The sequence below is a fragment of the Alosa pseudoharengus genome, unplaced genomic scaffold, assembly GCF_046254945.1.
Source record: "Alosa pseudoharengus isolate Yale_2024_CS ecotype anadromous, Long Island Sound unplaced genomic scaffold, YU_APseudo_1.1 YU_APseudo_1.1_scf_2, whole genome shotgun sequence".
Lineage (NCBI taxonomy): Eukaryota > Metazoa > Chordata > Actinopteri > Clupeiformes > Clupeidae > Alosa > Alosa pseudoharengus.
In genome coordinates, this window is record NW_027468663.1 from 31061240 (window position 1) to 31088323 (window position 27084).

The window sequence follows — 27084 nt, forward strand, 5'->3', positions numbered from 1 at the left end:
GTATAATGTCATTCGAATCAATACCTGGGGGGCGTGAATCTGTAATATTTTCTACAGAATGTCAATGCCTCAGTGTGGACGCTATGTTGTCAGAGAGTAGCCTGGCTCCATGTTGGTTTGGGTGGAGACCATCACGCTTCAGCATACTGGGCCTCTCCCAGAACAAGCCCCAGTTGTTGACATAGGGGATGCTTAGGGAAGCGCAGTAGCATTTGAGCCAGGTGTGGAGATCGAACAGTCTGGACCATCTCTCAGCACCTTTTCTGTAGGTAGGGAGAGGCCCAGAGATGACAAAGCTTTTTTCTGTGCCCATCAGGGTGGTGATGAATTACAATAGAGAGTAATAATGTACAGTGTATAGTTGGATAAATATAGGTTTTCAGGATGACATGTCTACAGAGATAAAAAGATGTTGAGTATAAATAGACATTCTAACTAATATATATATGTGTGTGTGTGTGTGTGTGTGTGTGTGTGTGTGTGTGTGTGTGTGTAATATATACAGTATGTACAGTATATTGCACAGGTTTATGGGCAGACTAAATGGATGGAACAATGGAACCAATTGGACTATATATATATGTATCGTATGTCGTATGGGGTGTTAGCAGTGCAAGGTCATAGGCGAAACAGTGTAGAAGTATATAAATGTAAACAGGTAAACAGTGCAGTAAACAGGTAAACTAACAGCTAAAGTGCAAATGCTAGACAGGAGGTGAAGTTTTATTCAGCGGTGTTACAGCAATGTAGAAAGAAGCTGTACCTGAGCCTGCTGGTGCGGGAGCGCAGGCTCCTGTATCGCCTGCCAGATGGGAGTAGACTGAAAAGACCATGGTTTAGGTGGGTGGCATCCTTGACAATGGATTTGGCTTTGTTTGTACAGCGTTTATGATATGTGTCGTGGATGGAGGGGAGTTGGGAGGCAATAGTCCTAATATTAACTGGTCCCGGTCTTCATAGCTGAAGAAATTTTGCAAAATCAATGTATAAGCTGAGGCTAATAGTTGGGAAATTACAGTATGGGTCAATGACGTGACATGCAGATTTCTGTGTCCGAATAATTTTAAATGCTTCATAACAAGTATAATTTATTCTATAAAACCTATATTCTAAATTTGAACAGCAGAGGAGTGTCACCTTTGGTCTCCCACTTCACCACACACCCCCTCCCTACACTCCGGATGCCTCGCTCTCGTCGCAATGGACTGAATCATATTTTTCAGCCGGTTAGATGTTAACCAATTGGACTAATTTAACATGGAATTTTCTTTTTATTATTATTATTTCTTTTCTTTTCTTTTTTTTTATGTTTTACTTTTTATTATTTGTTAATTTGTTTGTCTTGTATGTCTTGGTGTCACAGGTATGCTGGCGATTACGCTGTTCCGTCCGGCATGTTCTGTCTTGTGTGTCATTTGTTATTTTGTAAATGTATTTGTTATGTCTTGGTGTCACGGGTCATGGACGGATTATGAACTTTCGGGCCCCTGAGCCCAGATTTATTAAAGGCCCCCCACTAATTGTCGCATATGTGGGAGGGGGGGTTTAGGGGTCCTCCCCCAGGAATTTTTTAATTTGTTTGATGAGATTTCCTGTATTCTGGTGCATTTTGGGGATGGCCAATACTAAATTCAATCAGATTCATAGACTACATCCTGATGTGTTGATATTGAGGTAATGATTCCATGCAAAGGCTTGGGCTTCAGGGCCCCCTGACCCCTTGGGGCCCTGGGCCCGGTAGGCCTGTGCAGTAATCCATCCCTGTCACGGGTACGCTGGTGACTGCAACGCTCCGTCCCCATCTTTTGTCTTGTGTGTCTGTCTTGTGTGTCGAGCCCTTTTGGTTGCACTCTGTGCATACAAATGCGCTATATAAATAAAAGTGACTTGACTTGACTTAACATATTTTCTGTTTATCATAAAAATGTTATGTTTTGTCATCTCAAACCCTCAAAATGTCAGGTGGCGCAACCGTCCGAGCAAATTAACAATATGTGAAAAGTATTAAATATAGAATTTAAAAGGTAAGGAAATTAAAAAATAAATATGGGGTGATAATTGTATGTTAAAACTATTTTAAATAAACAAAGTTTACTTGTTTAATAGATAAATACATTGAAAAAAAAATCTTTTGTCCGGAAATGTGCATATCTGAAATGTCAGGATGGTGCAACCACATTCATAGAACATTTATTTTGAATTGAAGAGGGAAAAGACTAACAGGAAATTGCCTCATCAAGATGACCCCAAGGTGACCTTTACTGATGAGTGAAACGTTTGTAAATCTCTCTCAAATATTGATAAAAATAGCTACTTTTTCTTCAGTTGGGCTTGTACATTTTACATGGCAGGTGCTACAACCAATGTAAAACTAAGAAGTTATTAAAATAAAACTCTTTATTGAATTGGAAAATGGAATGGATGAACTTTCTAACAGTCAAAATTGTATAGTGTCTAAGAAGATGTCTGTATAATTTGAAATTAGCATGTCAGGTGGCACAACTGCATTGTCAGGTGGTGAAACCAGTTAAAATACTAACTTAAACCAAGAAATAGTAGATTTAAGTGAACAGATGGTTGAAATATGTGTTGTGCCTAACTATTATATTAAATAATATACTTTTTTAATTTGTAGAGTATTAATTCACATTTTAAATGTGAAGTTCGATGTTGGAAAACCAAAATAATCGCCCGACAACAAAGTATTCATAAGTTACTTTTAATACGAAGGTCAACTACAAAATGATTCACGTCAAAAGGCTTAACACATTATTATGACCGCCGCGCAGCGAAGCAGATTTTTTTTTTTTTTGGTGGGCATGTAACCCCACATGGATAGCATGGAATCATTGTTTTTCGTTTTGATCTGTAGCCCCCCCGCTGGACTGGACCCCCCGAAAGGAGGGTAGGGCAGACACAGTTCTCTGTGAATATCTTGAGAACTGTAGGGCCTAGGATAACCATTTTTTTCCGTATGTTTGCCTCCAGGGGTCATGTTAACCCATTTCATGTGCACACATGTGCACAAACAGATACACACACACACACATATATTCACAGTAATCATACGTATGACACATACTCACACAGTAGACATATGTACGCTTGCATGCACAGGCACATACGCAGGCACACACACAAGCACGCACACACACACACACACACCGACACACATAACATAAACATGTACATGCACACATGCACACAATTCAAGAATTTCTCAGAATTATGAACAGGCAAGATGGAGGTGGGGTTGTATAAAATGAATTTTACATGTGAAATCTATGAACTAATCATGTTTTGGTACTTGTTGTCTAGCAGATACCAGTGAGAATTGAGTGTGGATAATGCAATTTAGTGAGACAGTTAGAATCATATAGGCCTTTCAGCGTGATTTATTTTTGTGGGAAAAATGTGCTGGACTGGGCGGCGGTCATATTTTGTACCGCTCTGCGGTACATCTAGTTCAGAATCAGCTTTATTGGCCAGGTTTGCGTAAACAAACAGCGGCATCAAATTCCTTGTTTGTTTACATAAACCTGGCCAATAAAGCTGATTCTGAATAATGCTAAGCATTGTAGACACTCTCAGGTATACTTACCAAAAAAAGTGTGGGTTTTATGCTTAAGAGCAAAGTTAAGTAGGAGATAGAGGTGACTTGGGAAGCATGGCTTGCAGATTGCAAGGAATTTCAGGTGTAGGCCTGCATGGAGATGCATGGGAACCCTGTGCTAGCTTGTGCAGCTGTGGAACCTGTTCAAACACAGCTTTTCCTTCAAATCCATCATGCACGCAAAACATAGACGTTCTATGTATGTGTAGTGATGTTGGTGCCATGTGTTAGTTATATACTTCAAATAGTAGTTCTGTAATATGAATACGTCTCCCAAAAATACCGTGCGCCGCCCGGGAATCGAACCCGGGTCGCAAGAATGGGAATCTTGCATGATACCACTACACCAGCGGCGCGCTGGCAGATAAGTAGAAAGGTTTCAATTTGAACAAAGTACTGTATGATCCATATTGCTATATATCACAAATTATCATCTGTAATGGTAGATATATTAAATGCGAACATTAATTGATTTTATTGCAGGGATTTGTTTTGAAATTGTATAAATACAACACAACACAAACCCAGTCTGACCGTGGGTAACCCCAATTCACGTCATGGCAGCCCCAAGCACGCGCCACCCTTTAACGTCCAATCAGAGGCCAAGAAGCAGTCTGTGGCTTGACAACGTCTGCCATCACTTCCGGACTGATAACGAGGGCCTGGGAGTTGAGCAGATCGACCCAGAAAATATATGATCAGATTTACTATAAAGCGTTGGCCAGCTCCATTACCCATTCACCCTGTGTTCATACACAATACGTTTGTTTTTATTTTGGACCACCATTTTGTAAAGACGCAGTGATCACAACAGAATACGGTGAGCTTTTATTGTTTGAAATTAGTTGTTAACGTTACAGATGTGCGATGTTCTTGCTGCATGATGCGACATAGAAATAGAAACAAATTAGTGAAATTGTTAGCCTGCTAACTAACGTCATTGTTTCGGACTGTGTCTGTTAGAAATTGTAGAAAAATTGAAAGGATGCTCCCGGCAAGTTTGTCAGATTGCAGTCAACGTTATCAGTTCTTCGCCTTGCATCCAGCTAACCAGCTGGTCCATTGACTGGACTGTTAGCTTGTCGGCTAATGTGCTACGTTAAGAATTGCCCCCCAAACATACAATCTGTGTATTACATGCACATTTATTCTTACGCGTGTGGTAGACTGTTCATTCGGCTGCAGTCTGTTTAATAACATTCAACCGAGTTGCTGATCACTACTAGCTAGTTGCTCTCGTCGTTCTATCATGCTTAATGTTATGCCCAGATCAAACCAGTCAGTCCACAATCTTGGCTAGCTTGATCTTGGCTAACTCCGACGTCACCTGATTTGTCATGGTATGTCAATTTGCTTGCGATGGACCAGATTAATTTAACGTTAACGTTATGGCATAGTTGCAGTAACATTGCAGTTAACCTGTAAGTTTACTTGCTTATCCTGGACATCTCTGTGAACCTACTTATGTACAGTTAAAGTGAAAGTGTGAGCAACCATTGTAGCACATCTTTTTTTTAAAAAGACCCTCAGAGTTTACATACACATCAGTGGTTATGATGCATTGGTATCTGTTTCATTGCTGTATTTTTCTTATCGCCTGGTCATATGATGAAAGTAAGCAAATGTAAGCAAATCATACCCATTTTAGACAGATCAATCCACATTTCTCACGCCAGCGTTCGTAATGTTTCAGGCCTGAGGTGCTAATAATGAGGAACGCCGCCCATTATGTCCTTCTGTTTTCACTACCGCCACAACCAGTCTTGTCCTAAAGTCATGTGTTTAATCGCTGTGTCATGACATTTCTATTTATTCATGTTTATTTCTTCAGTTCATGGTCCTGGGTAACATTCTGTTGGGTCACGCTGCTCTGCTTGTATTGTTCAAACACAGCCACGCAGATTCCGAAATTACATTTCTTGAATGATTTTTGGTGATTTGGCTGTGCTGCTTTGAATGTGAAACGGAGGCATTTCAGTTGTGTTACAAAGTCTCATCTGTCAACATTTTATAATTTATCAAGCTGTGCTGTTCACTTTCAGGTGTAATTTTAGCTAGCAGATGATTTATGTGAAGGATTAGATAATAAACGGGGCATACCTGAATTACAATATTCTTCAACTGATGACAAGCTCACGCTCACTCACACTCACACACTCACTCAAGGGGGTAGACCAGTCTGTCAGGTTAGATCAGCCGACCAGTGCCACTACATAAGTTTGATGCAATGGCATTACGTTTTAGACCAACCTGTGTGCAATCACATTGTGTAGCACACACAAATGGCAAGGTAGATGTCTGTGAGTGTGTGAGCAAGTGAAAGAGAAAGAGAGGGGGGAATAGCAGCGGGAGAATGATGGTGTGTGAGTGAACAGTGAAGAATCTGCAGAGAAGCTGTTATCTAACTCATATTTTTGTGGACGAGTTTCCAGCCCCCCTGTCCCCCTCCCCTCCAAAAGGCCACGCAGTGCCTGCAGCTACATTTGAAGATGAGGCCCAGATGAAGGAATCCTCGTTGGCTTTTTGTCACTCTGAGAGATGGCCCAGGAAAACAGTAGTGGGGAAAGATAGATCAAGACTAGGTGGTGACAACTGTACTGTCTTCACTGTTTACCTGCTGACACACTCATGGTATTGTTGACATTAAGATAAGCAGCACAGTAGTTGACAGAAGATAGCTGACACGATTGCGATAAGAGACCGACAGCCACCAACTCGATCAAAGTGCAGAAAAAAAGTGCTGTTGATAGATAATGATGATTAGCCTATATCTCGGCATTGTCATTTGTTGGTAGTAGTAATGTAGTCATTTTAATGCCTTTTGCATGTGTGTATGTGTATGGAATGTATGTGTTTGGAAGTAAGGCTGTGGTGGCCTTGGCCATCTGTGCATGTGCGCGTGCGTGCGTGTGTGCGTGTGTGCGTGTGTGCGTGTGTGCGTGTGTGCGTGTGTGTGTGTGTGTGTGTGTGTGTGTGTGTGTGTGTGTGTGTGTGTCCCTCTCCTCTCCTCTGGCTGCTGTTGGGAGTGCTGCAATGCAGGTGAGCTGTATCCGGTTCCCAGCAGCTGACTGGGGACCTGATACCTGTGCCTTTGGCTCCGTGCCGTCTGCGCTCGCGAACCCTCTCTCTATATCCCGATTTTTCAAAATAGTTCAGGGTCTCACCAGACTTGGCAAGAAAGACGACATTAATCACTGTGTCTGACGAAAAGAGATGACACCCCCTGATGGTTTTGAAAGACTCCATCAAAGTGCTGTTAGTTCCTGTAGAGCGACACTTGCGTCTGCTCGATGTCCTTATTGGGAGCATCTGTCTACTCTGCATGGTGGTACAGTAGATGTGGAGATGGCCCGGTTGTGGAGAGAGGATTTGGAGCACATCTGTAACTGTATGAAGGGGATGTGATGTGAGCCCTGCCAGAGGAAAGAGTTGTGATTTTGGACGGAAGTCTCAGCATTTCCGCTTGGATGAACAGTGAGCACAGGGTTTGGTTGGAGGGGGTGATGGAGAGCGAGAGAAAGAAAGAAAGAAAAAGAGAGCGAGCTTGCGTGCAGGCAGGCAGGCAAACAGGGGCCTTTCTTTCGTGTGTGTGCGTGCGTGCGTCAGATTCCACCATGCCTGGGTGGGGGGTTGGGAACGGTGAGAGAGGTGCGAGATGAGACTGCTGCACAGACGCGTGAAAGCTCACGGCTGGAGCAACACGGGCGTGCCTTGGGATGTGCCGGCTTCCACTGCTCAGGGGCGTAGTAGCGACTCAAGAGCCGGGAGGAGCCAGAGAAAGTTGCCTTACAGGATGTAAGGGTCACCCACGGGTTACTCCACTTTTCTCTCTTGTTGTTGCGAGTGCCGTGAAAGTTCAGCAGACTGTCAGAAGTCAACGGCCGAGAGACTACTGACTAAGGAGCCAGCGGGGGGTTGGATTGCTTAAAGCTTGAACCCCGCTGTCCTTCTTTTTTGTTGTTTTTGTCCTCTTTCCCATTTTAAGCAAGCCACTTGACGTAGGCCATTTTGTATCAGCTGCCATGTCTCAACTGCTATGTCTCAACTCCCATGTGTCTCAGCCCCGTGTTGTAGCGTGTTTGGGGTGGGATCGTCTTTGTTGACTTCCAATTACATTGATTTGCATTGGCCCAGACTGTGTCACTCGATAAACACCAGCACAATGGCTCCTTTAGCGAGACTAGAGAGTCTGCAGTCTGTGTGTGACTTGGCGACATGCACAAATATTCCCCCCACTCACAACTCTGACTATCATGTTATCTATACTGCATACTGTCGCGGTCTCCTCCATCTTGTGTGTCCCCTCCATGAAAAGCTTGTCACACATACCCCGTTGCCTTGTTGTGTTCCCGCCGCCAAGAGATGATCCCAAGTTAGCGCAGGGTTTTACCCTCTCTGGCTCACAAAGCACTCGTTGTTCTCTCTCTCTCTCTCTCTCTCTGTCTCTCTCTCCGTCTCTGTCTCTCTCTCTCTTTCTCTCTCTCTGTCTTTGTCTGATTGGTCTAATCCTCCAGCCCAGCCTGGAGCTGTCCTCTGCTTCTTTAGAACGTTCATTTCTCAACATTCCCGTCACACCGGTGTGACGGTACTCCTTTAAGGGTTAATATTTCCCAATGTGTATTCTTTGGGTTGCTTTGTTCAGTAAAGAATCTGTTATGAAATGACATTGCCAGACTTGTTTCTTCGATGATGACAAACCATGTCTGAAATTTCGCCCCCTTTTGAGGGTTTTGTGATGCTCCAGTGAATAGATATATTGAATGGCATCTGTAAAGAGCAAACATATCACAGAACCAATGATACATTAATTAGCTGCCCTAAACAAATAAAAAAAAATTCGAGGGACTGAGGAGTTCATGTGACTCGTCTTAACAGTTTTCTTTGTGTTATGTGATGCGGTCTGAAGTGCTATGCTGAGAAGCGTGTGTCCATGTCCACTGACATGGTTTTATGTGTGTTTTATGCAGGATCAACTCACCACGGAGAGAAACACATGAGGAGACCGAGAGCAGACCGCTGACCAGACACCCGTGACGAGGACCTGTTTCCTTGAACACCAAGACAGATCCCTTCAGGAAAAGAGAGGGAAAGAGGGGAAAAAGGAGAAAGAATAGAAGGGAGTCTATAAAAGGAGACGGTCGTCTCATCATCCAGCGGGTGCCACCGAGGCGAAGTATCAGGTGAGAGTAAGCAGGAGAGGATCGGAGGTACAGGGTAAGGGGTCGGACAGCTCTACCCCCCCTCACCCCCCACCCCACCCCACCTTACGCACGAAGAGTGAGCTTGTGTGGTTGTCCTCGCCGCTGTTGTTCTAGTGACCGCCATCATGAAGCTGAAGGAGGACATGAGCCCGCTGCTGCTGCAGGTGTTCCGGTCAGTGGTGTGGGTCTACTCGGTCATCACCTTCCTGCCCTGGTACGTGCTCTCGGGCGCCAGCGCTAGCCAACGGCGCGCCAAGCGTCTGAAGGCGCGCACGGTGAGCGGGCGGCCCGCCGGGCCCTACAGGTCGGTCAACAGCGCCCAGCGGCTGGTGTCAGCGCTGCACGAGGGCGTGGACACGCTGGACAAGGTGTTTGAGTACGCGGCGCAGCACTTTCCCCAGCGGGACTGCCTGGGCACACGGGAGCTGCTCAGCGAGGAGGACGAGCTGCAGCCCAACGGCAAAATCTTCAAGAAGGTGAGAGAACACACACACACAATCTACAAGAGGGTGCGGAGAGAGGGAAACAGGGAACACACACACACACACTCATACTCACACTCTCAAAATCTACAAGGTAGTGAGAAAGATGGGGGAAAGTTCAAGGAGATAGAGGGGGCTATGCAGGAGAACAGAACTGCACTCTGACAGACACACACACTTGCAAGATACACAGAAAAGTTTTTACTCTAAATTATGCACCAAGTCTCAGTAATGACCGGCACTGGAAATGTGATGCGTGTCTCCATGTCAGTCCCACATTGAACGACAGTGGAAGCTCAAGAATCTCTTAGTTATTTCTTATTGTTACATTTTCTTGGAATATCCGTACATTATCCTTAACTCTAGAAAGGCTGTGACGGGACATGTTGACCGGAAATCTTGTGTGTGTGTGTGTGTATAGGTGATCTTGGGGGAGTATCAGTGGATGTCGTATGAGCAGGCGTTCCAGGCGGCGCAGCACTTTGGCAGCGGTCTGGCCTCTCTGGGGCAGAAGCCACTGTGCAACATCGCCATCTTCTGTGAGACACGGGCCGAGTGGATGATAGCTGCCCAGGCCTGCTTCATGTACAACTTCCCCGGTGAGTGACCACATCAGACCATCCCAGACCCAATCATATCAGAGCGCCCTGTCCTCTAGAGCCGGTCACCAGGGTCTCTGTGGGATGTGCTGGTCCTCCATAGTCAGACATGCAGTATATTAACACAGACTGCCATGGTGAAATCAGGTGGTAAAAACGGCAGAGGGATGGTTGTAACTGCATTTAAAATTTCCAAGCCAAGCAATACGCCTGCTGAAGTTAGTGCTCAAAAGAGCGTTGGCTTGTCCAAAATGACTGGTATATGGGTAGGTTAGAAAGGAGGCTCACAGACAGTGCAAACCTGCCTACCTGTTGCAAAGAGGTCTTGTCATCACTCTCCCAATCGTAACTATAATTCTGGCAGTTCGTATTTTTCCTCTGGATGACTGGACCTAATAACACAGTTTCTTATTTTTCTCCTCCGACTCCCTTTCTTCCACCACCAAAAGACTCGGGACTGACAACATCAGTATCATTCCTAAATTATTATCAAGCTCTTGATTAGAAGTAGTATATTGCAAATTGTCTTCAGTGAGCAAGAGTAGTGTGAAGCACTGCTTTGTTGCATGCTAGCACTGCTTTGTTGACATGTTTTTCCTAGCCTTTATATTGCACAAGTGCCAAAATATGTGCTACTTGACTGTTGGCAGTAGTCTTTGCGGTGTGTTCCAGTGCTGTTTTTTTTTTTTTTTTTTTCATCACACACAGACAACACAAGGCGACTCAGCAGTAAGTCAGCATCAATAGCGTGCGTTCGGATGTCTGCTAGTTGTGCGGAAGCTAATACAGGGTCATAGCCTTGCTAACATCAAACCCCTAGTCCAGCCTGTGGGCTCTCCTCACGTACTGCAGTCATCGCAGACATCTTCCACTCCTACTAAATGTGCTCAGACAGAGTTTGCGTCTGTGTTCAGGGTTCAGGTTCATACCTGGGGAAGGATTGATCGTATCAAATTGGGGAGGACAACAGCATTTGAATCTTGGCAATAAGAAACCTGTAGTAGCTGTAGCTTTTTTTTAACAGAGCCTCCTCTAGTCCACAAGTTCAATGAGTTCTCTCTAGACTCATTAAGCATCTTGCCTCCTGAGACTGGTGTGATGGTTTAAGTGTCTCTGTTAATGAGCCACATACCAGATGAATTCAGTCAGACATTAGTTATGTTCATAGCGCTTACCCATGGCACTCATGCTGTCATATTTGATTGAAAGGTGTTAGTCAGTTCCATTTATTTGCTATGTACTTTTTAAATAAAGGCCTTCAGGCAAAACGTTTTGTGGAGCTTAAAGAATGATGTAGCCTTGAAGCATCGTGCAGAGACAGCAGTCCCTTAGGAGAACTTTCATTTAACTTTGTGACTCATACTGGAAGACTCCTCATTCTGGGGCAAGGTTTTGTAACTTGGTGGTTGTGCAACTTTTTGCTTTGCTGGTGTCTAGTCCGTTCTAACTCCACCACTGTCTGTCTGGCCCTTTCCTCTGTTGCCAGTGGTGACGCTGTACTCCACCCTCGGAGGCCCCGCCATTGCTCATGGGCTGAACGAGACCGAGGTCACACACATCATCACCAGCAAGGACCTACTACAGAGCCGACTGAAGGTAGACACACACATATGCACACACATATGCAGACACACACATATGCACACACATATGCACACACACACACACACAGATCACACCTAGTCACACACATACACACACACACACCACCACACATCACCAGAAGCCATCAGTTCCTCCACATCCACCAGGTGCAGTGTGTGAAGGCCTTGTGTGAAGGCCCCTGTAACTAGAAATAAAGTGACCCAGAGATGAAATGCCCTAGTCATTCTTCAACATGGGAAAGACCCAGAGATGAAATGCCCTAGTCATTCTTCAACATGGGAAAGACCAGAGAATACACAATTCAAATGAAGGGAAAGTGTGCCGACCTCTGTAAGTCAGGAAATGAACATAAAGAATATAAGTACTTGCCTGAGATTTGCTTGTTCATGTACTTGCTGTATTTACAGAACTTGCCCATATTTACACTTTAAAAGCGAGTAAGAGGTTTGAACTGGATTTACAAGAAAGACTTACCTGGAACAAACTTACCTGGATAAGGATCCTTGATTATCTTGCCCCCAAGTACAGTGAGGAGGATTGTAAGAGAGGCAACAAAAAGTCCATAAGGATCACTACCGGAGAGTTACAAAACAAGTAGCAAAGTAGCTAACAGGGCACTGTAGCTAGTTAGCTCGCTAGGTTTAGATAAGCTACAGCTAGATACATTGTGCACAGGTCTCTGGTGGAAGTGGAAGGCCTGTGTGATGGGCGGAGCCAACAGTGCTCCACAGCAGCAGCAGCCAGGCTCTGCAATCACCCAGATAAAGCTGAAAATAGCAGAGCAGACTGGGCTAAAGTCTGCCCCTAATAGTATTTCAATAATTAAATGAAGCCCATTTTCACTCAGTTAAAGCTCACTCTGTCTCTCAATCTCTGTCTCTAAATCGCTTTCTCTCTCTCTCTCTCTCTCTCTCTCTATCTATCTATCTATCTATCTATCTATCTATCTGTGTGATCCTGTCTCTGCTCACATTATTAATGCCCCCTCTCTGTCTTTTAATCTTTCTCTCTTTCTCTCTTGTCTTTTTCTCTGTCTGGGATCCTTTCTCAGGCGATTCTGTTGGACGTTCCCAGGCTGCAGCACATTATTGTGGTGGACAGTAAGCCCACCACCTGGCCGGGAATGCCCAGAGGCATCATGGTCCACAACATGGACGCCGTGCAGGAACTCGGGGCCAAGCCAGAGAACAGTAAGGCCTTCCCCTCCTTTCTTCCTCCTCTCCACTCCTCTCTTCTTTCTCTCAGCTCCTCTCTTCCTTTCTTCCTCCTCTCCACTCCTCTCTTCTTTCTCTCAGCTCCTCACTTCCTCCTTTCCACTCCTCTCTTCCACTCCTCTCTTCCTCCTCTCCACTCCTCTCTTCCACTCCTCTCTTCTTTCTCTCAGCTCCTCTCTTCTTTCTCTCAGCTCCTCTCTTCCTCCTCTCCACTCTTCTTCTTCCTCTCAGCTCCTCTTTCCTCCTCTCTCCTCCTCTCTCCTCCTCTCTCCTCCTCTCTGCTCTCCAGCTATATGTGAACAGCTAGTTATTCTGCCCTGAGTGAGTAGTTTGCCTCTTTTAGTGTATTTGTCTGGTTAATTGTGTGTGCGTGTGTGTGTGTGTCTCCCCCATAGTGACGAAGCCACGTGCCCAGCCGCTGCCGTCAGACATTGCCGTGATCATGTACACAAGCGGCTCCACGGGCATCCCCAAAGGAGTCATGATCTCCCATAGCAACATCATCGCCGGCATCACCGGCATGGCGGAGCGCATCCCTGACCTGGAGTAGGTCCACCTTCTGTCCTCTGACTATTGATAACCTCCTCTACCTTAATCCCTCACTATCTGCCTGTCTGACCCGCTCACTCTCTCTCACTCTCTTTCTGTCTCTGTCTAGGTCTCTTTCTTTCTCTCTTTCAAGTTCAAATCCAAGATGCTTCACTGACATAACAAATGGGCACTTGTATAGTCAAAGCAATTACTACATGTAGGATAGGACATTACTTAAGCAATAAGCTCCGAGAGGCCATAGGTTACAGTGATTTTAGAACAGCTCAGGGGTGTTGTTGTAGGCATGGCATGTAGGTTACGTACTCAAGTGGCTTATTGCTTTTCTAAAACGGTTACTACATATATCTGGCAAGATTTCATAAAATAAAGGAACAGAAACGAGAAATTGAACGATTTATTCATAGATAATCATTCTTCCGGCAAGAAATATTTTCCCTCTATCAGAACGCTTGCCAATGAAAGTCGAGATGCAGCAACTCTAACTTTTGTATCAGTGGTAGCACAGTAATATACAGTAGAATGAAATGCGGTCAACGTATGGGGTTGGGCTGGGTTTTACAACGGCATCAAACACGATTCTGTCAATCATAATTAAGGACCGGAACTGTCGGTTTTAGAAAATACAGATACAGAACATGTACAGATTGAAGAAACTAAAACACAAATACATACTCAATTCAATTCAAATCAATTCAGAGAACTTTATTAGCATTACAAATCAATTTGTATTTCTCTCTCTTCTCTCTCTCTCTCTCTCTCTACTCTCACACATTCTTATTCTCATGCTCTCTCTCTCTCTCCCCTCATAAGCCTGTAATGCGTAGACCAGTTGGCATTATGAACTCTCAATTCATGATATTATGATCTTTTCTATGGTTAAGTGAATGAACTCTTGGTAGAGTGCTGAGAGTGCTGTGTTTGACTCTGTTGTGTTTTTACTCGGGCAGTGAGAATGACACCTACATCGGGTACCTGCCCCTGGCCCACGTGCTGGAACTAAGTGCTGAGCTGGTCTCTCTGTCTCACGGGTGCCGTATCGGATACTCCTCCCCTCAGACGCTAGCTGACCGGGTGAGTACACACACACACACACACACACACACACACACACACACAAACACACACAAACCACATGGACAGACAGTGTCCAGTCTCTCTCTCTTGTGCCTAGTGTAATCACTGCACAGAGAGCATTTGGCAGGCGTGCCTCATGGGGATGTTGTGATTGTAAAAGCTGGTTTACTGGCGGCTGTAATCTCTAATCTCCCTGATGGAGAAGGTGCAAGTGTCCGGGCCGCCCATTACATCTGCTAAGAGCTCCGGCACTCTACTCCACTGCACTCCATCCCACTCCACTCCACTCCACTCGCACCCTGACTGGCTTAATCAGGGGACGCCGACTGTTCAGTCCTATATTCAGGCTATATTCAGGCTAAAAGCTAAAAAAAGACTAACTGATCTGGGAGCTGTTTGAGTTGTGGCCTGCGATTAAGTTTTAAGAGTGTCTGCACTGCACTGACCGGCTGACCTCAACTATGTTGTAGTACTCATACCTGGAATTGTGAAAACTCTTTGTCAATTATTTGATGTTAACTGCCTTTCGTTGACTCTGTACCTGTGCTATGCACAGTGATAAAGTTGACCTAATAAATGTCAACACACTGACGCATTGATGAACTGTAAATGGCTGATCTTCCCTGTTCAGTTTTGGCCTGCACAGTGAAGAGCTCAGGGCTTGCTTGGTATGCTGGAGCCTGAGGCAACCACTCTCCTGTAGCGCTCAAATGGGAGCCTACTTTCCTACAACCACCCAGATTTTGGAGAGAGTGTTTCAAAAGTGCACTCCACAGATGTGCCAATAGGGCTTGTGTAACATCTAAAGCAGCAACTGAAGCCAACCAGCTTTGAGAAACACTAAACCCTCATCATTGCTAAGACAAAGTAAAACTGCTCAACAAAAAAGTATGAAGATGGCACAGAGATAGCTAGGAAGAAATGGAGCGATATGGATATAACGTCAGTCATTGTAAAGTGGCTTGTTATGTTTAAGATCATTGCAACCCAGGCCTCTCTGTCAGCTCATGTTTGTTTAAGGACTGTAAACTGATTATATTGATATATGATACGTTAAATGCACCCACAGACTTAATTTCCGTTGTTTTAGATCTTTGGCGCCTAGTCTAGTATGATAAGACTTCTGATTATTATTGAAGGCCAAGACCACACATGTGCTTATCATTGCTCAAGAGATTAGCGCCTTATTGGTTATGGTATAAGGCAAACGTTCTTCTCTGCGTTCAGAGTAGTGTGGCCTCTTCTCACAGTTGAGGCTTCATGATTGATGGTGGTTTGGTTTTGGTTAGATGTGTGCTTGTTTCAAGTTCTCCCTGCTCACATGGTTGATTTCGGATTGGGTTTTCTTTCAGTGCAGTGTTTTTGTTCCTGTATTCTCATGGTGGATGGTGTTATGGTGTCATGGTTAACAACACCGATGTGTCCAGCTTCTGAAGATGCTTTCCCTGTTCTCATTGTTGTTCTCTCTCTCTCTATCTCTCTATCTCTCTATCTCTCTATCTCTCTATCTCTCTATCTCTCTCTCTCTCTATCTCTCTCTCTCTCTCTCTCTCTCTCTCTAGTCCACTAAGATAAAGAAGGGAAGTAAGGGGGACACCAGCGTGCTGAAGCCCACCCTGATGGCGGCCGTGCCGGTAAGAGCAGCAGCAGAGGCCAGGCCTCATCCATCACCTGGAGCTGGACACGCGCCCAGTACTCTATCTCTTTGTCACCCACCCACTCACTCATACACACACAAACACACTCTCACACACAGCCGAGCTCTCTCCTTCACTTTACCCTTTGTTTCCCAACTTGGCTGTTTGCACAAGCTCCTCCGCTAAACACTTTCACTTTTGGAAATGTCCCTTATCTTCCCACTTCTGCATTTACGTCCTACTCCCGAGAGTTTGATTGTGAAATATGTTCTCTTTTCTGATTTCTCTCACTCACTTTCTCCTCCTGGTTTCTCTTTCATTCCCTTTCTCTCCTCCTCTTTCTCCCTTCCTCCCTCTCTCCTCTCTGCAGGAGATCATGGACCGTATCTACAAGAATGTCATGACTAAGGTGGAGGAGATGAGCAGTGTCCAGCGCAGTCTCTTCGTGCTCGCCTACAACTACAAGATGGAGCAGATCTCCAAAGGCTACGGCACGCCGCTCTGTGACCGGTACGCTCTCAGCTGCAACACGATCAGTCAATCAACCTGTCAATCAATTAATTAGCCAATCAATGTCTAAACCATTTACTCTATTGATCTATCTGTCTCCACCACTCCAGTTATATGTTGGACTGTCAGTCTGTCTGTTTGTATCAGTTTATCTCCTACAATGTATGTATTTTTATATCATATTGTTTTTGACAGATGAACATGTTCAACACCTAACTACTAAACAACAATATATATTGTTGTTTAGTAGTTAGGTGTTGAACATGTTCATCTGTAACAAAGCTGTTTAGCAGAGCAGGTTCACGGTTGGGATGTCAGAAGGGATCTGTCTCCTAGTGACGGCACTAGACTGTCACCACACATCACATAATGTGGTGATGACTACCAGAACCATTTTGGGAGCTAGTGCACCGCTTCGTGAAATGGCTTCCTGGAAAATGCTGTATTTTATTGTTCTATTGCTCGTGTCATATTCTAATTTAGCTGCTTGCGTCGGTGTTTATTCATTTGATTATTTCTGGTGCTTGTTGTTGATGTGGGTAGTGGAACCGTGAGGACCAAGGCTGAGGACGGTTGACTGTAGAGGAGGACTGTGTGAATGCAGCATAGGTCTCAGGCTCCACAGCGTTTGAGTGGTTACTGAGCTGTTATTTTGAGTGGTTGTTGCTGTTCCGCCATGACAGTTCTGTCTTTAGTCTCTGTCACACTCTTCCATCTGCCAATGATTTTCTGCGGTTTTGCTATTACTTTTACCCAGTGACACACACACACGCACACACACATAAGTACCGTCATCGCTGCCTCCATCACTTTTCTTACCCCCTGCTTCTTCCAGTCAGCTAGATAAGAACCACACTAGTCACTGTGTCACTACATAGTTGTTTATGTGGTCATTCCTGTTACGCCATGAGGGCGCTTTCCGTGTCATCACACTCCAACCTCCCCAACCCTATTCCCACAGCTTCCAGCTGCCTGCTGTTCAACAAGGCGGGGATGTGTGCATCCTCACAGTAGAGTTCTCAACGGGCCTGAAAATTACAACCCGACCCGACCCGGCCCGTGGCTTTTAAAGCCCGGACCCGATGTAACCCGACACATCAACATGAATTATCTGCCCGAACCCGGCCCACGGCCCGACGTAAAACATAGGCTACGTTTCGACTGTTAAACCCTGACTTTATTTAGGTGAAGATTCAACACATAGCGTGACAATTTAGCCTACTTAAAACAGTGATTTTCTCCTCTTCTGGCATATCGTGACGGAAGAACCAACTTTGGATGCGGTAGTCTTAGCGATAGCCTACTGTTGCAATACCCTCGATATACATATACAAGCTTAGTTTATGGCCGTTCATATGAGCACAATAACTTAATTTTGAAAATTTTACCAAAGCGACTGGTTTCGCCTTGCAGGGTCACATATTTCATCAGCACCTTGCATTTTGAGCATTGCACATAACCTGTAGAATTTCCATCAGAATCCAGCACCACTCCAAACACTTTCCAGACCTCTGATTTTCCCACTCCTGTAGTAGCGACGGTGAATTCAGCAGTGGCAAGTTTAGCCTACTTTTCACCAACTCCATCTTCTTCTCCAGGCCCTCATGATGCACGTTGCACGCAACAGCAGACTTTCTTTACGGTGAACAGCAGCTTTTTTTTCACTGAGCAGAAAAGATTAAGCCCGAGGTCCGACCCGACATGAGTCATTTGCTTATATTTTCGACCCGAACCCGGCCCGAACCTGCGGGTCCCATCAGGTTTGTCGGGCCGACCCAACCCGTTGAGAACTCTACCTCACAGCGCCACACCTAGTCACTGCTGTTTTGGTTGGTTGAACCATCACGGCAATATCACACCCTGTCAACATACACACACACACACACACACTCACTAGCACACACACACACACACACTCACACACACACACGCACACGCACACGCACACACACACAGAGATAACTTTCATCTCACTCTCATTTCAGTTCAGCAAGGATGGGAAATGCATCCTTGGTTTTTTAATCATCACTGGGTAGGGGACAGTGGTTATAGGTGCTATTTGTCCCTGTTACAGCATGACTTCTATAACCCTGAGATGACACCCTTACCCTCCACCCCCCCTTTAGTTTGGTGTTAAAGTCGCATCACTCTTTTTTTGTTTTGGGTTCCCCATCATGGTTCTTGGCCTGTTATAAGCCTCTGATGCTTATGTCCTGGTATGGCAGTGGGTTCATGTTTCTTTTGCTCTTTTTCTTTATGCTGATGACTGGTCAGTTTATGGCCTGGACTCTTGGTAATGTCCATATCAGGCCATATTAGTCCTGTAGACGCATTTGATTATGCAACATTTTTTATGTTTTATGCAAAGTATACCTTCTGAATGTACCATAAACAAATGTTCCGTGTGTGTGTGTGTGTGTGTGTGTGTGTGTGTGTGTGTGGTCCAGGCTGGTGTTTAATAAGGTACGCTCTCTGCTTGGGGGGAACACGCGTCTGCTGCTGTCGGGCGGAGCGCCCCTCTCGGCCGCCACACAGCGCTTCATGAACATCTGTTTCTGCTGCCCCGTGGGACAGGGCTACGGCCTCACCGAGACCTGTGGAGCGGGCACCATCAGCGAGAGTAAGCACACACACCTCATATCAAAGCCTTGTCCATTTTGGTCTTGGTCATTTTAGCCTTGGATAGAGGAAAAGAAGCGTTGTATGTTCTTCTACATACATATTTCAACACCTTCGACTGAACAGCCTTCTTCAGGTGTTCAAAACAAAAAGATACAACCCAGCTTTAACTGGGCTCACGATTCCTCGCAAAGCCAGGTTTAGGTGCCATCTTACCTCATGAGTCATTCCTAGAACATACACAAACTGGTTCCGGAAAAGTATTCAGTATCCACCTTCCTCTTAGCCACGTTCCCCACAGGGTTTTTCAGCCATGAGCCCACAGCCTCTGGATGAAGTTTATTTAGTGCTTCACATAATGAAATAAACAAGGTTGGAGGGAGGGGGTGAAGGTTTGTGCCAGAAGAGGTGTTAGAAGAATGAGTCTTCTGGATAAAGAGAAGACTTGTTTATTGATATAGCATAATTCAGACTTAATGCTAATTGAAAGAGCTTTACAAATAAGCAGTTAAAGAGGGCAAAGTTCATTAAAGCAGTTAAATTAATAATATATAGATAATAAGGATAATAAGGAAGGAAGGAAGCAGGAGAGTCCTTATCCAACCCCACAGTGTGGGTAGTAACTAATGACTATCTGAGTCTGATAAGAAGAGCATGTCTGACCTCAGCCGGAAGCACACTGCAAACATTAGAGCCATGGAACCATGGGAATATACAATGCTGTTGTGTGCCAGGAAGATAAGCAAACCACATCATTGAGCATAGCCAGGTTGAATATGTGTTTGATTGTACTGATTGTGTGTGTGTGTGTGTACACAGTGTGTGACTTCAGCACAGGAAGGGTGGGGGCGCCACTGGTCTGCTCTGAGATCAAACTGAAGGACTGGGAAGAGGGTGAGTAGCAGTATTGTGTGGTGGTGGTGGTGGCCGGCCGAAGGTCAGTTCTGTCTTTGTAACTGAGCAATGTAAGGCGTTGAAGGTCCTTTTCTTTTCTTTTTCTGTCGAAACTGAACAGTGTACAACACATTCTGAGCAGCTGAGCGAAGCTATGGAATGCAATGTAAAAAAGGGCAAAAAATTGCCCTGTGCATCCCCCCCTTCTTTCCCCTCCTTATATACATTTTTTAAATATTTGTGATGTTTTTGGTCATTTAACAATTTGCTTTGTCTTCCAGGAGGTTACTATAGCACTGACAAACCCAACCCACGAGGGGAGATCCTGATCGGGGGCCCAAATGTTGCCATGGGTTACTACAAGAACGAGGCCAAGAAAGTGGAGGACTTCTTTGTTGATGAGAATGGCCAGCGCTGGTTCTGTACGGGGGACATCGGGGAGTTCCACCCCGACGGATGCCTCAAGATCATCGGTGAGTGGAGCAGGACTCTCTTTAAAGGAGTGTTTTCAGGGTCATACAGAGCTTGTCCACTAGGGCGTGCTATAACACCAAAATGTAGGAAAAATCAAAACATGCCAATTAACTTCGACTGATTGTGTGTGATCAGACCGCAAGAAGGACCTTGTAAAGCTGCAGGCTGGAGAGTACGTATCTCTGGGAAAGGTGGAAGCCGTGTTGAAGAACTGCCCCCTCATTGACAACATCTGTGCCTATGCTAACAGGTAAGGAGACCGACACACAACACACACACACAAGCACACGCCCACAAAAACCTCCATTGCCTTACAGTCGCACATTTCAAGCAACTGTCCAACTCCATCCTTTCTCTCTCTTCCCTAGTGACCAGTCGTACGTCATCAGTTTCGTGGTGCCCAACCAGAAGCAGCTGACGTCACTGGCGGAGCAGAGTGGTGTGCGGGGCTCGTGGGAGGAGGTGTGCAACAGCCCCGTCATGGAGAAGGAAGTCTTGCGCGTCATCACCGACGCCGCAGTCACAGGTACCTATCCCAGAGTACACTGCAGCAGCCCTGCGGCTACTCTGCTCTCTCTGGTCCGTTAGTTCACAGTCACGAGGTCACTTGTTGGGGATCTCGTAGCCCTCAACTGTGACGATAAAATGCAGAACAAGTGTCTCTGAGGGTGAATGTGTTATGAAAACATACTTAATCAGTTCAGACCTATGGCTTTGTTTAAGCTCAGTAAAGGACTCCAAACAAGGGTTTTACAGATGATAAAAAAAGCAGGCCAGAGAAAACCCCTGTATTCTCTGACTGGACACACATCATCGGACAGCTTACTGAAATGAAACAAATAAGCGTACCGTCTAAAACAGCGGTTCCCAAACTTTTTTCCCCGCGGACCACCTTCTACATCCTGACTCGGCTCGCGTACCCCCACCATCCAACACATAAAAAAGTAACTCATTCTATTGACGCATTCCAGGCATCGTTGTTTAATTAGCCGCACTACATGATAACAAAATCAAAATGTGCAACTGGTCTATGAGCTCTCACGCTAAAAAGTGTGGAGAACCACATTAGAATGGTTAGATAGCATCTCACTGCAGACCACGCACTGTGGCTTTGGGCAGTCTTTCTCCCAATCCACGTGAAGCCTAGGGCTATATGCCTCATCATATTTTCGTTTTCTTCGCGCAGTCTTTTCTGTCTCGTTCTTTGTTTTATCCCCCTGCGCTCCATCTCCACCTTCATTAGTCTGCCCCCATCCCATTCCATCGTTACCTGTGTCCTGCTCTGTTTCTCTCGCTTCTCCTCTTCGATCGCTTTAATTAGGCCTTTTGGACAGTGTCCCTGTTTTTAGCCAGTTTTCCATGTTTACACAGCCTTCTACCTAGCCTATACTTCAACGAAACTAACGCGCCAGATATTTTGGCTGCCCGCAGGAAATCACGTGTAGCCTATTGTGTGTAGCTTATTTTTTAATGAAAACATACCCTATTATAGAGTTTACAAATGATTTCCTTTAATTTCACGTTTCAATATCATTATAACCTGATTCGAAATTATGTATTATTTATTCATTAATTAGAGTATTAATTAATTAATCATTTTTAACTCCTTTCCGCCATTGCCCTTTTCATCTCGCGTACCCCCTAGTGGCAGCTCGCGTACCACCGGGGGTACGCGTACCACAGAAAAACACCACTCCCTTTCGGTCTTTCCTATTTGAGTGTGCACCACTGCTCTTAGCCCTCCCCATTCCCCCACGCTGGGCCCCAGAAATAACCGTGTGGGTGTGAGCTCCTGCCGGCGCTGCTGTGTAGTGTACTTCATGTGGAGTGCTGTGTGATCATGACCGTGTGTGTCTGCACAGCCCCTCACAGCACAGAGCACCTCAGACTATGCTGCTGTGCGCACTGCCGTTCACTTTTGAATGTTTTTAAATGAAAATTCTTTCATATAGTAACTAGGTTTTTATTTATTTTTTTTATATCTGTGATCGTGAGTCATGGTAGTCTTAAAACTATTTCAGATTCTTGAGACTGTGCTGCGTGTTGTGTGATTTGTGTTTTCTTGTTTACCATTTCACATTTGGACCTCTGTGGATCACTGTGATGATGACTGTGACAAACCATGATGGGGTTTTCTCTTTATTCGCACAGCAAACATGGAGCGCTTTGAGATCCCCAAGAAGATCCGCCTGAGTGCCGAGCCCTGGACCCCGGAGACGGGCCTGGTGACCGACGCCTTCAAGCTCAAACGAAAAGAGCTGAAGTCCCACTACCAGGACGACATCGAGAGGATGTATGGGGGCAAGTGACGCTGGCGGACGGTGGGGGAAGCCTTCTCCACACAGCACCTCTGCCCCACCCTGGTGTAAGGAGAGCCACACACACTAGCGTACACACACACACACACACACACACTTTCTCCTCCTCGTCCTCCTTATTCCTCGAACTTGGACTGGACCAGTGACCGTGACAGGGGAAAGAGTAGGAGTTACTTGAATCCGTGGAAAACACAGTTACTTAGTGAACTAGGGGAGAGAGAGAGAGAGAGAGAGACAGACAGAGAGTCGGAGGTTGAGAGAAAGCCAGAAAGAGCAAGAGAGAGAGAGACAGAATGATGGAGAAAAAGAGAGGGAGAAGCTGTAGCCTAGCACCCCCGCCCCCTTTGAGTGGAATGTTTGTCGCTCAAACGGACGTCTCCAGGCAGCCGTGTGGCCAGCGGCGGCCTCCTCTTCCGTGACTGATGCCCAGATACGGGAGACGGCTGAGTCATTCGCACCTCGTCCTGCTTTCTCTCTCTCTCTCTTTTGGTTTTGCTGTTCTCGTTAAAAAAGGATGTGGAGTCTTGACTGCCCCCCCTCCTTCTCTGTCTCGTTGGTTTCTCCTTTCTTTTCTTCCCCAGATGGATTTTTTTTCCCTTCTTTTTTCCATTTTCTCTTTTCCACTATTGAGCATGTGCAGGGAAAAAAATGAGTTTCTTCATTGTTGTTTTTTTTTTTACTTTGTTTGACGGTTATGCTTTTTGTGTTTTATGTTTATTTGTTTGTTTATTTTGCTTTGTTTTGGTGTATGCATTACACATGTCGGTGAGTCTTTTGTTCGCTTGAACAGCACCAGGTGATGGCACCTTTGGAAAACCCTGATCTGCCCTCATCAGGCATGAATGGCCTCCATCATTAATCATTATTTTTTCTCCTTTCTCTTTCTTTCTTTCTTTCTCTCTTTCTCTCTTTCTCTCTTTTTCTCTCTCTCTCTCCTCTCTCTCTCTCTCTCCGTTCTGTTACTCTCCCAATCGTTTTTCGCCGACCTGTATACCCTCCCAAAGGCTGTTAATACTTCTGCTTGTTTCACTCTGTTTTGTTTTCTTGTTTTCTTACGCTTAACTGTTTACTGACTGTTCTGGTAATAGTAAATAATAATATGCTAAGTTGCTGTACTATAACATTGTACCATACTGTGCACTCACGTGCTTGCATATGAAGGAGTCTATGTGCCTGAGACAGGGAACTCACTGGGACTGATGGCCACGTTGCCATGACTATGGCAGGTCACCAACTCTATTATGCCTGGACTCAAGTGACATACAGAGAGCATTATGAAGATTACTTAGGACAAACCAGCAGGAATCAAGCCCCCCCCCTCCCCCTTGCCACCAAGCTGATGACATTTGCATAGTAAGGTGTGATTGTGTGTATCTGTCTGCGTGCCTTTGCATCTATCAGTCTGTGTATGTGTCTGTGAGTGGAAACACGAATTGCGAATTGAAGTAAATCCTTTTGTGTGTCTGTGTGTGAGTATATGCAGGTGTGGGTCACTAGACCCACTCTTTGAAGTTTAAGTGTGTGTGTGTGTGTGTGTTTCAGAGCATTTGTCAGCTAATGTTAACTCACTACGGTTCCTCATGTAACTGAAATATCCTCAATCTCCTTGTGTTCTCAAAGGTGGACTTGCGTCCCAAAATGGGTACACAGGTCACACAAAAATTTAAACAAAACATAATTTTCTTTACATTTTCCGTCTGTTCATAACAGTCTTTAAATGTATTTCTGAACATGATGCCATGTATTCTGTAACCAGTGACCAATGTATTGCATGGATATTTGCAAGGGAACAAATTGTTGTAGAATAAACTGATAGACATTTTTGTCCATTCTAGAGATGTTTTAAGGATTGTCATTACTTGCGTACAGAAAGCATACCCTAGATATTATTTTTAGCCATCGAAAACTCTTTCTTAATAGTTCTCATATGTCGAGAAACAGTTCGTACCATCTACAAATACAAAAAGTATCATTTTGAATGTGCAATATACCAAATTGTGTAATGGAAGCGCACACATAGACCCACTAAAGGCATGAATGTCTAGAGTGTTTTTAAAACAAATATTTCTTCAAATGAAAGTGGGCGTTAGGAACTCCTGACTAGTGTAGCCTTATCCCGGGGTGTTGAACATTGTACTGTGTGAGATGTCAATGGGCCTGTCTTGTTTTTAGTACTAGATTTTGTCATTATTTTATCTGTGCATGGTTGAAATGCAATGAAATTGGGGGGGGGGGGGGGGGGGCTTTCAACACACACACACACACCAAGCTTTTATGAAGTGGTGGTGATCAGTATAAGATTTGATCAGGTGGTCCACAGTTTGGTATGTGGGTATGTGGGTATATGGGCTGGTGAAGAGTTGGTTGGACCCAAGCGCTACACATTTGAGTTGGATGTATTGAATTGATTAAGTGCTCTAATGTTCCTGAGTTGGGGCATATATCGGGAATATTCCACACAAAAGCTTGTACATAAGACAAGTTTATTTACTTGTAGTTGTTCCATATCTTCTCTGGTTTAGTAATAGGTAAATACACTTAATCTAAAGCTATAATATTGATGTAACTCCAGGAGAATCATCAAGCATTCTCTCTACTGAACCGACCCTTTCACTCGCTAAACGTAAGAGAACAGAAAACATTACTTTCCCACCCTGGATGCCAGTGGACTGTGGACTGGCTCCAGGACCTGGTCCTGCGGTCGGCTCCAGGACCAGCTGGTCATCTGGGGTCAGGGCTCACTCTTCAGCTCCTTTGGCTTTTTCTGCTTGTCTCTTTCACCCCCTACTGATTTGAAGGTCAGAGATTGGGGATGCAAACGATACTTCCGCTACACTAATGTTGCTTTCTACTGACAGAGAGAGAGAGAGAGGTGGGGTGGGAACCTTTCTGCTTTACCCACCCACATGGTTGTTTTTAATGTGTGTATGTGTTTTTTTTGAGTGTTTATTTGTTTTGTTTGCTTTTTTTTATTCGGGGTCAATAAAAGATTATGAATTTGATGAGGAGGACACTTGTCAGGTAATTTCCTTCTGTCCTCTCCTCCTCTCTGTGTAAGCGCCGGAGGGCATGGCTTGCCTTCTGTCCTCGGTTGAGATCTCCTAGGAGTCTATACACTACCTGTCTGTCTGTGTGACTGTCTATGTCCGTCTGTGTGTGAAGGCTATGCATGACGGCTACTAGGCTCTCCCTGTCAGACACAACCGAATCTGCTGCTGTGGATGCAGTTCTGAGACTCTTTTTGTTCTGTTTTGTTTTGTTTCACTCTAGGGTTAGCTTCTCTTTCCTCACTATTGTAAATATCTTTCGGGGATGAATGATCAAATTGCAAATACCTGATGTACACGTGTAATACCTCTTTTGACACTATTTGATCTTTTTTGTTTGTTTATTGACCAGTTTATGGGTCCCTCCTTTTATGTTTTATGCAAAGTTTTACTGCCTTGTGACAGGCTCTTGCTACTTTATTTATTTGTAATTTGGCCTTGAAAGTTGTGTCATGACAATTAAAGTTTGTGACTGTTGTAAAAAAAATCATCAATTGGATTATTTATTTCAGTCAGTGATGGTTTTTCTACTTCTTCTGCTGTGGAACTTGACACATTTGCATTTATTAGCCCCCTCGAGCCTTATTCATGGTGCCAACACAGTCAGAGGGGACACCTTTCCTCCAGAGGGGGGCACTGTTGCGCAACTATTATGAGCGCTTTACAGGCACACAAACTGCAACTAAGTTGCTGTTATATGTTAAATGGATTAATTTCTTTATTAATATAAGGAGGAGATATCTGTTGATTAGCATTCAGGCTGTGAGGAGGTGAAAAGGACAAGGCCTCCATATGACCTACTGACACTGGACCGACTCCTGTAATTGGAGTCTGTGGTTAATCCGTTAAGCGAGGCCAGACTCATCACAGAAATGAAAGGATTCTGCCTTTACCGCCCTATCACCTAGGCTCCAGTCAATAATACCCTGCGTGGCAACAAGGCGCCATAAAGTCAATTATCACTCTCTCTCCGGAAAAGATCACCATGGTAACGAAGGCCGCAGAAGAAATTGTCAATGGCAAGCCCACCTCTGACAGTACACAATAGAACTGCCCTTGGCTTTGCCAAACAAAAAATATGACTCACGCAGTCATGTTTTGGAATGATACAGGAAGTTATTATCCATCACAGTGCCTTACATTCTCTTTTTAATTGAATAACTTACCATTGAACACTGTGAAAGACTAGAACCAAAACCTCTACTAAAGTGAATTTTCTTTCATGAGATCTGTTTCCTCCCTCAG

The 27084-nt window shown here is 44.8% G+C and overlaps 1 protein-coding gene and 1 non-coding gene across 2 annotated transcripts; one reads left to right on the forward strand and one right to left on the reverse strand.

Annotated features, from left to right (window-relative positions):
- Positions 1-3898: 3898 nt before the first annotated feature.
- Positions 3899-3969, reverse strand: trnag-ccc (transfer RNA glycine (anticodon CCC)). The gene has a single exon. It is a non-coding gene; the product is annotated as a tRNA-Gly (tRNA).
- Positions 3970-4273: 304 nt separating this feature from the next.
- On the forward strand, positions 4274-24626 carry acsl3b (acyl-CoA synthetase long chain family member 3b). The gene is made up of 15 exons (XM_076294494.1): positions 4274-4433; positions 8581-9290; positions 9718-9895; positions 11382-11491; positions 12552-12690; positions 13110-13260; positions 14214-14337; positions 15903-15974; positions 16348-16487; positions 18935-19107; positions 19926-20000; positions 20282-20473; positions 20610-20724; positions 20843-21000; positions 22626-24626. Exons 2-15 carry the CDS (start codon positions 8940-8942, stop codon positions 22781-22783), a joined length of 2136 nt encoding a protein of 711 aa, XP_076150609.1. The 5' UTR covers positions 4274-4433; positions 8581-8939; the 3' UTR covers positions 22784-24626.
- Positions 24627-27084: the final 2458 nt, after the last annotated feature.

Excerpts from the sequence above, each read along its gene's own strand:
- acsl3b (XM_076294494.1), top strand. The coding sequence starts at position 8,940 with ATGAAGCTGAAGGAGGACATGAGCCCGCTGCTGCTGCAGGTGTTCCGG. Across the intron at positions 19,108-19,925 it reads AGCGGGCACCATCAGCGAGA|TGTGTGACTTCAGCACAGGA; the intron begins GTAAGCACACAC and ends GTGTGTACACAG. Across the intron at positions 21,001-22,625 it reads CACCGACGCCGCAGTCACAG|CAAACATGGAGCGCTTTGAG; the intron begins GTACCTATCCCA and ends TTATTCGCACAG.